The 8,745-nt window shown below is 36.0% G+C and overlaps 2 protein-coding genes across 2 annotated transcripts in view; both read right to left on the bottom strand.

Annotated features, from left to right (window-relative positions):
- The window catches only part of LOC117101544 (tripartite motif-containing protein 2-like), a 16,240-nt gene extending 14,661 nt beyond the window's left edge, over positions 1 to 1,579 (bottom strand). Inside the window, exon 1 of the mRNA XM_033241518.1 lies at positions 1,451 to 1,579. The gene's annotated coding sequence lies outside the window, so the exon portion shown is untranslated. The remainder of the gene's footprint in view (positions 1 to 1,450) is intronic.
- A 2,486-nt stretch (positions 1,580 to 4,065) lies between these two features.
- LOC117101543 (integral membrane protein GPR180-like) overlaps positions 4,066 to 8,745 on the bottom strand; it is an 8,360-nt gene continuing 3,680 nt past the window's right edge. The window contains exons 4-9 of the mRNA XM_033241514.1: positions 8,066 to 8,172; positions 7,707 to 7,830; positions 6,503 to 6,654; positions 5,769 to 5,960; positions 4,902 to 4,979; positions 4,066 to 4,714 (exon numbers count right to left, since the gene is read on the bottom strand). Of these exons, the coding sequence (XP_033097405.1) occupies positions 4,553 to 4,714; positions 4,902 to 4,979; positions 5,769 to 5,960; positions 6,503 to 6,654; positions 7,707 to 7,830; positions 8,066 to 8,172 (815 nt within the window). The 3' untranslated portion in view covers positions 4,066 to 4,552. The remainder of the gene's footprint in view (positions 4,715 to 4,901; positions 4,980 to 5,768; positions 5,961 to 6,502; positions 6,655 to 7,706; positions 7,831 to 8,065; positions 8,173 to 8,745) is intronic.

Below are 8,745 nucleotides of genomic sequence, written 5' to 3'. Positions count from 1 at the left end.
GGGATTTCCCTCCTTTTTTTAAATTGGGACTTCTAGATGGCCGGAAATGGCTGGGATGGGAAAACTAGGCCTATTTTTGGTTTTCTTTTGGTCTGACTGCCTCACGAGCTTTGGCCGATGGGGGGGGGGGCTTGACCAAACCGATGTAGGGGATTAATCCCCCTCCCCCGCTGGCGCCGCCACTGGCTGATAGGGGCCACGAAGTTGACGGAGGAGGGGAAACTAGCGCTCGAAATGTTTTAGTGGGTGGGGGATGGGCGCAGTGCAGAGGCGTCGAGAGCCAGTAAGGGCCCCGGGGCAACACCTCACATGGGCTCCCCTTCACTTGGGACCCCCACTCGGCCGCTCCCCAAATTAAGTCTCCTCCTAAATCTGACAACAAAAGTTTTCATCTTGGCTTGGGCTTAGGCTTGGCCCCAAAAATTGTTCATCTTGGTCCGGCAACCCCACCCCCAGTAGACCCGGGCCCCGGGGAATCGACCCCCTGACCCCCCTCTCGACGCCACTGGATGGCGGAGATTAGCCTACCATTAACTTAAGGTGGGGATGGGGTTAACAAGTGCGCCAGGAAGTCCGAACCAATAAATAACTTTGGTTGGCCCATAAAAAATACTTTCCATACTCAACGGAGTTATGTAATTCATAGCTAGATCGCTGTTTATTATAATCGCCGCTATTATTAGTAGGGCCTATTAATATAGCCTACTATTTCGAGTTACATTTACAAATACCCTTTGCTGATGTTGGGAGCGGGAATGATATGGTGGAATAGTATAAGGTTATGTAACAACTATCGTTTCGTAACGTCAAAACTTACATTACGCGGTTCGTTGTCATGACAATACATTTTATATAATTATTGTATCTTTAAAACAATTTATAACATGAATTGGCCATACAAAGGTATTGTTTATCGACATTTTTAGAATTTACATATTTTTTAAATACATTTTAGGTAATTTATTACTAAATTAAAATATCAAGCTAGATTATAGGACAAAGGTCATTAGATATTTACATTAATCTAGTTATATGATTTATTGTCTATTTACCCGGCCCATGGAAGCCTATATTTTGAAGTATAAGCCAGTATATTTAGGCTAGAGGGGATGTTATTATATTAGACCCCATAAATCTTATTGTTGCAAGATCAAGGTAAATCATTATTTTTAATATTTAATCATTATTTTATATATTTTACTATTAAATTAGTATTTAACTAAATGGTCAAAGGACGTTTTATCAATATTTTTTATATTTAGGTCTATCACAGAGCCCACGATTTTCTTAGCACATTCGAGAAGAACTAGACCTAACACATTGGAGAAAAGAAGGCGATTAATTACAAGATACTTACAGATATATCATAGGCCTATACCAACCGATCATAACATTAAAATTGGCCTGTTAAAATCTAATTTAAATAACAAAATTTAAAGATACTACTTACCAAAACTTAACACAATTCCAAAATTATACACGTCACATAAATCATTTAGATATTGTGAAAATGTTCTGGAAGTATGTACTAATTTTCGATGACAATATCTCGTTTATTCTATCAATAGGCCTGTTAATATTCAAGGGTACTCTCACAACCATAATTATGCGTGCGCATGCGCTTTGGTCATTTATCGGTGAGGGTGACGTCAAGAAATTCCGACAGACGACTTTACAAACGGCTGTTGCAACATGACACTCTGAGCTGGGTTTCATACTGTTAGGCCTACTTCCCCATTATAAGGCACCAGGATAAGGCTTAGAGATGGTTCTAGGAGAAAAGAAAACATACCCCCTTCCGGTCCTTTCAGACTGTAAATAAGTTTCATTAGTCTAGAAAATAAATTTCCTAAACGGGGGATCTCCACCATGTGTAGGACCTATTACACAAGCTGCGAGAACCATTAGTGTAGGGAGGGTCATCTAGGTGTGGGGTTCAGTGGGAAATCCCCGTCAGAGAGGGCATGGACTCCCAGTCTTTCAAAGCCACTGTGATTCCGTGCTGCAACCTAGCCAATCAACGATAGAACGCTGAGGATGTTGACAATTCATAGAAGGATGAATTTTTACTCCACTGAATTACAGTAGCATACTAGACCTGGGGCAACGTACACGTAAACAGAAACAGAATCTGATTATTTTTTTCAGAAATGTACGGTAATAGCGGGCACTTGCCCAGGGGAAAGGACCGAGAGTTCGATCCAAAGTGCTGGGCCAAAGCCGGGGTCCGGAAAAGGTGGCAAATAATTTCTTCCATGGTGCAACACAGGAAAAAATCTACATCCCGGAGGTTAAAACCATGTCCAACTCAGAAGGAAGATTCAACAACACGTGGATCTGATTCATAAAAGGAAAATTCCTAAACGCTGTTGTCATTGGCAAGTACAATAACACACGAAACCTGGGGCAACGTGCAGAAAATTCAGATAATGTTTTTGTTAGACCTGTAATAGCAATTATTTTGTTGAGTACCTATAGGTTAAGGCTAATAAAACATGAGTTCTGCAGTGATGACACGAGTTTAAAGGTCCATGAAAGCACACGAACATACCGGTACGCCAGTTTTTCCCTGTGGTCTAGTGGGAGCCTAAATTCCTATTTCTTCCTAATTTTCCGCCATGAAGGGGAAGGGGGAGATGGGTGGGTTGCGTGCCTCCACACCCTTCCCCATGCACACCCGACGCATGTTGATATTTGCTCTTGACCAAACGCATTGATTTCCTTAGAGAGGTTTTGCAACATTTACAAAAACGATATTGATGACATCACATCCAATTTTTGGTATTCGTGCTATGCTATTTCCCACGCTGCAGATAATTTTCTTGAGCCTCTAAATTTGATGACCGATTTCCGATTTCTCTTCCTTTTACGGCGATTTAAATTGACAGATCCCGTCAATTCGTTGCATTATATTATGTACAATAATAATAATAATAATACTGTACAATAATACAACGTATTTTTGCGTTTTAAGAAAACCATTTAAATGGTTTTCTTAAAACGCAAAAATATGTTGAGGGATAGTAATGGGGAAGGGCTGAAAAATATAATTATTGATGATGTAACAGTCTTCATTATTGTTTTTATAAGAAATGCTCCCCAAAACAGACAGGTTTTCCCAAATCGTAAATATAAACAAGAACGGCAATAAAATAATAATTTTTGAAGAATACAGAACTCAAAATTATTATATTTATTTTGTTAGTGGCACAACACCCAATATTGGATATTGGAAAGAAATATGGTAAAATATATTAATATTATGGTATTTAATAAAATTTGAATCATCACACATTTTGTATAACTAAACTTACTTTCCTTTACATAATTAAATAGCATGCATTAGTGCAAATAAATAACAGTTCTGAAAGTAGTAGTACCATTGATGAACATTATTACTGAAACTAATCTAAAATTGTATCTGCTAACACGTGCTGTGCAGTAGGTACTGCAGCTACTGCAAGGATGCTAATGCAAACTAGCCGTCAACAAAATGCTGTGTATAAAACCAATACAAACTCTAGCTGCCAACACGATTGTAGCTACCGGGGGGGGGGGGGGCCTCACTCTTCAATATTTCTAAACGGGTAGGTGCCGCATTTACGGGGGTATTTTTGAGGACTTGGTAGCACAAGCGTGGGAATTTATGGAAGAGTTTCAGCATGTATAGGGTACATTTGCGAGGACTTGGTAGCACAAGTGGGGAAAATACCAGGTAAATTTGGTAGTTAAAATTCCTTGCCCCGTCCCGTATTAAAGTCGCATAATTTTTTACACAATGTTAGCAAAGATTTTTTGCTAACTTCCGTGCTAAACCTACCGTTGATACATAGCCACGAACAGTAGGGATCGCAAACAGACAGAACCGCAGTCTTATTCGCCAACGGGAACAGTACAAGTTCAATTTGGTAGGTTTCATGGCCGTAACAGTGATTCAACAGACACTGGATTTTGGTAAATGGCAGTTCAAGTCCCTAATATTTTTCAGTAAAATAGGTAGCACAAGTGTCTCATGTCTTGGAGTGGCTGCTGCATGCCCCTGTAAGGTTGGTATACAAGTAATTTTTCAATGTCATCTTTTCTTTTTTTTATATTTATATTCATATGTACCTTACTGATTATGGCAGTCGTTATGGCTGGAAAAATACAGAAAAATTCGACTGATCTGCCCGTGGGTCAAGATTCTTCTTAACTTTTTACCCACACAGGTAGTAAGTGAATGTGGAACGCATTGCCGCGAGCGAAGGGTGCACTGCCTGTGCCCACCATTGTATATTAATTTTTTTTGTTACAGTATTCCTTTTCAGTATGCGCTGCATACATTTTTTTACTGACAGACGTATCTTTACATGGATGGATAAAAAATACCTTTAGTAAACAGCGATTCATAAATCAAAAAATCACATTTTTCGACATTTTGCATAATAAAAAAAATTTCTTCCCTGTTGCTTTCATCAGACGTAGCATAAATATGTAACATACTCAACATTGAACAGTAAATTTTACGTACAAAAATGTATCTATATTCCTAATGAAAAGTTTAGCTATATAATTATTTGGAATACAGTTTGATTCCAAAGCTTTTGTCCATACGTAGAGGCAAGGTTGCAGATGATAATGATGATATCTCCCAGTATAGACTCCGAGACAGAAACAAGCGATATAAGAGAAGAACTGCAAGAGACTGCGATGAGACTACACCTATAGTTATAAACTGGTGAAAAAAAAAATTGAATTAATTTGGTAAGAAAATATTATATTTACAAGTATATAAGAGTATGAAAAATGACATGATGCAATTAACTCTTAAATCTCATTTGTATCGCATTATACCATGGAGAAATAAAATAGATATATTTTATATTTACTCAATTAGGAGCAAATAAATTATTTTACTTTACCTTGTTTCGTATATGCTCCGCAAAGACAAATGAAGTGACAATTAACAAAGGATATATTAGAAACCATACTAGGCAATACTGCGAAGAAAAAAAAAACATACATTAAGTATAACAACTAGTTCCAGTTCAGATTGGAAATTTAATTTCTTAGCTCTTACCTGGCAGCATGTGGCATAGTGGTATTAGACACTGTACTTACAATCAAGAAGTTATGGGTTCTAGTCCAAGTCTTGTATTATTTTGTATACTTTTGAGGAAGGTTCCTTATGCAATCCGTTTTCAGAACTTTACTATGATTGCTATACAGTTGCTTTTACCTGTATTGGGACTTGGATTGTACTGGATTGGGAATTGTAGTGTCAGCCATGACACTGCAACTATTTGTCACTTATTAAGAAGAGCTTGTGACATTTTTTTACCCAAAAATTAATGAAAATCATTTTTAATATAATTTCTTTCTTAGATTATTAATATAAGCTTTTTCTAAAGAGACAAATTATATTAGATACAACTTTTTAAGCACCAAGAATCTATGATTTCCATAATTTTTCTGGAGTTATTAAAAAGATTTTTATTAATTTTTCGAAAAATAAAAAAGGAATGTCGCAACATTTTTTAATAAGTTGACAGTGTGAGAATGGAACTTTCTGAGGTGCCTATCAACTGATAAATTATAATGTGTTGTTTAGTAGTCAGGAATATATTTGTGCAGCTCCCACAAACATCCAAGTTTACGTATGTTTACAATATTAACGTCACACACAACAATATATAAGGGCTAGGCCGTAGTGAAAAGTCTATTGAAAGTTTGGACCTCATGGTTGAAAGCCCACACAGCAGGTGAGCCAATCGATAATAATTACTCACCTTGCAGAAACTGATGTAGAAGTTCCTTTTCATAGCACTACGTTCTTTAGAGACCGTCTGGTAGAGGTTGCCAGAGAAGAGGATGGCAAGGACTATACGGATCACTATGAGGAGCACACCAGTAAGATCTTGGTGAGTGTGATAAAAGGAATGCTCTGCATACCACATTTGGTCCATAATCACAAGAACACCCTGATGAATACAGAATAATAATAGACAGATAACAGAATAAAAATAGACTGATAACAGAATAATAATAGATAGATAACAGAATGTTTTATATAGATTCATTAAGATACTTTTGTACATCACATGCAACCTATTTTTCAGCATACATGGATGGGTTCAACAGGTTTACCCAATGGCACACTTTCACCTTCAGCTAAAAAACCCATACATCACATAATGTATACTGCTTATACAGTTCCTAGTAGGCCTACATACACAACACAGGTATATATTTCATATATAAAATTTCTCTTTTTGATTGTTTATTAAAACTATGATAATACTATTAAGAATATTAATTATCATCAAAGATATTTATCTGGTTTCATATAATATTTAATTAAAGTTATCTATTGATAAAACAAGAGATAACTTTAATCAATAAACATTAATTATGTTTTTATGCTTATACAGCTAAAAAATATCCAAGTATTAAAAATCCCATTTTGCTTGGTACAGTATTAAATGATTGTTCTCTAGAGGGTGCACTTTCAGTTCAGTCTTACCTGTGTTATGGCAAGCAAAGCTAAAACTCTTGATAGTGTGCTTGACTTCCACACTTGCGAGTTCAGATTAGTTTTAAAATTACCAAGTGTCCACCCAACAGACAAACTAAGTAGCAGGTAAAGCATATTGAACTGGGCAGCGATATCCAGTACTAAAGAAAGAAAACAACATACTTCAATTTTTTCCTTTATATATATTTTACATACTGTTCAGTTTCATGAATACTGTAATATTTATGAATAGCATTATTTGATTTTTTTTTCTCTCCATATGAGGGTATTCTAATCAGCCAAGATAATTATTTAGGACCCTTAATCTCTATGATATAAAGTATTATGTTACATATTCATGTGAACTGCCCAAATATGGGCATGATGATGTCATACCAGTGGCGGATCCAGAAATTTAAAATAGAGGGGGTCCAGGGAGGTACTTTCTCAGATGGAGGATCTATACCACCTCAGCCCCACAATGGTTGGGGCTGAGGTAAGAAAATGTGTGATTATGGCACCTCTAGATGGCTGGAAATTGCACTCTCAGACTTGAAATTTGAATACAATTTGTTCTATGTCTCCATATTTCTTTAAATTTTAAACAATTTAGGGAAAGGGGCCGGCCCCACTTCACCTTGAATCCACCACTGCATACAACATCCAAATAAAAAAGGGCACTCTTGATGGTCTATATTGTTTTTGAATGTGAAAAAAAATTCTTTTTTTGATGGTACTAGTGGAGTAGTAAATAGTGTGCATCCCCAAGAGAGCTCCCTCCCCCACCCACCCAATTGGAAAGTTTGAAGCAAAACATAATCATCGAACCCCTCCCCCAATGCAAAACTTTCAGATATACCACTGTATAATACAAACTGTAACTGAAAAAATTATTAGCATATACATGGACTTTTAAATTATCTGAGTTAACATTGATAATACAGTATTTGTTTGTGTTTGCAGAATTCTTTATTTGTATATTATTTATTATATGTCCAATTATCAATATCTCGCTTTATCAAATTATCATTAAGTTTCGTGAAACACAATTATATATTCAGTATTGAAAAACGTTAAGGGAGTTGGGGGACTTTACTTCATCCATGTGTAGTTACACCTGATGAACTTGCAATTTAGATGTTGTGGAAATAAAAATTAATATTTACTACTGTATTTTCATATTTTATTAATTATGAATGATACAAAGACTTACATTGTCCTATACTTTCAATGAATGGGGTGCCCTCTCCATCTCGTGAATAAGAGTAAAGATGTATAAACATACAAACAGAACACAGAGCTTGTAAGATTAACACTGTAGTCAATATTGACAATACCTAAGTGAAAAATACATAGGAAGAAAGAACACAAAGAAATACTTTAGTCAGAAGTGTTTAAAACGTCTGTTATATATCTGGGAAAAAAATCAATCAAAACTTTAATTTACAATGAGACAAATATTGGGGGCCAGTCATAAAAACTCTCCCTATGAGCCCTACCAGGGATTTCTAATCAAAGACCCGGACCGAAGCTCTAGTTTGCCCCTTGGTTTGGACATAAAACATGTCTTACCTCATGCATAGGCCCTCTCTTGGCCAATGTTTCATATAAAGATGAGAAGCAGATGCATCCTAATACAAAGTACAACATAGTAAGCAGCTGATAAAAACCTAAAAGACCTAATGATAGAGAGAATGCAACATATTAGTATACACAGGTATAGTGGTCCTGCAGCTTGATGTCTTGCCAATCTCAGGGTTTCGTTTTATGCTTTGTCCAAACTATCAAATTTTATGTGACAAACTTGTGTGATGTGCCCACATATGGGTATGATGATGTCATATTATACCCCAAATATAGGCATATCACATGTATTTGTCACATAAAGTGAAAGTGTGGACAAAGCTTTAGGTTCAAATCTTATAAATTAAAAAAAAAATTGAAACCTAGTGGGATCTGCCCATATATGGGCATGATGATATCACATCCACTAATTAAACCTAATCACAGAGTTCAATACTGTAGTTTGTAAGTCAAGATTTAGATCAGATTTAGATCCAAATTAATTGAAAAAAAAACAACAAAACAAATTGCTAGAAGTCATTAAAAATCCATATATCAGCTGTTGAATGTAAAAAAAAAAAATCTCAAAATAATACAGTATTTAAACACAGCAAGCATTGTGCTTCCCCCTGTAAATACTATCAACAATACAGTAGAACTCCTACTTTGGGACACCCCTTTTAAAGGGA

The sequence above is a fragment of the Anneissia japonica genome, unplaced genomic scaffold (assembly GCF_011630105.1).
Source record: "Anneissia japonica isolate Jap-2015-1 unplaced genomic scaffold, ASM1163010v1 scaffold310_len583560_cov164, whole genome shotgun sequence".
Classification (NCBI taxonomy): domain Eukaryota; kingdom Metazoa; phylum Echinodermata; class Crinoidea; order Comatulida; family Comatulidae; genus Anneissia; species Anneissia japonica.
Note: the sequence above shows the minus strand (reverse complement) of the source record. Positions and strands in the feature narration are given on the sequence as shown.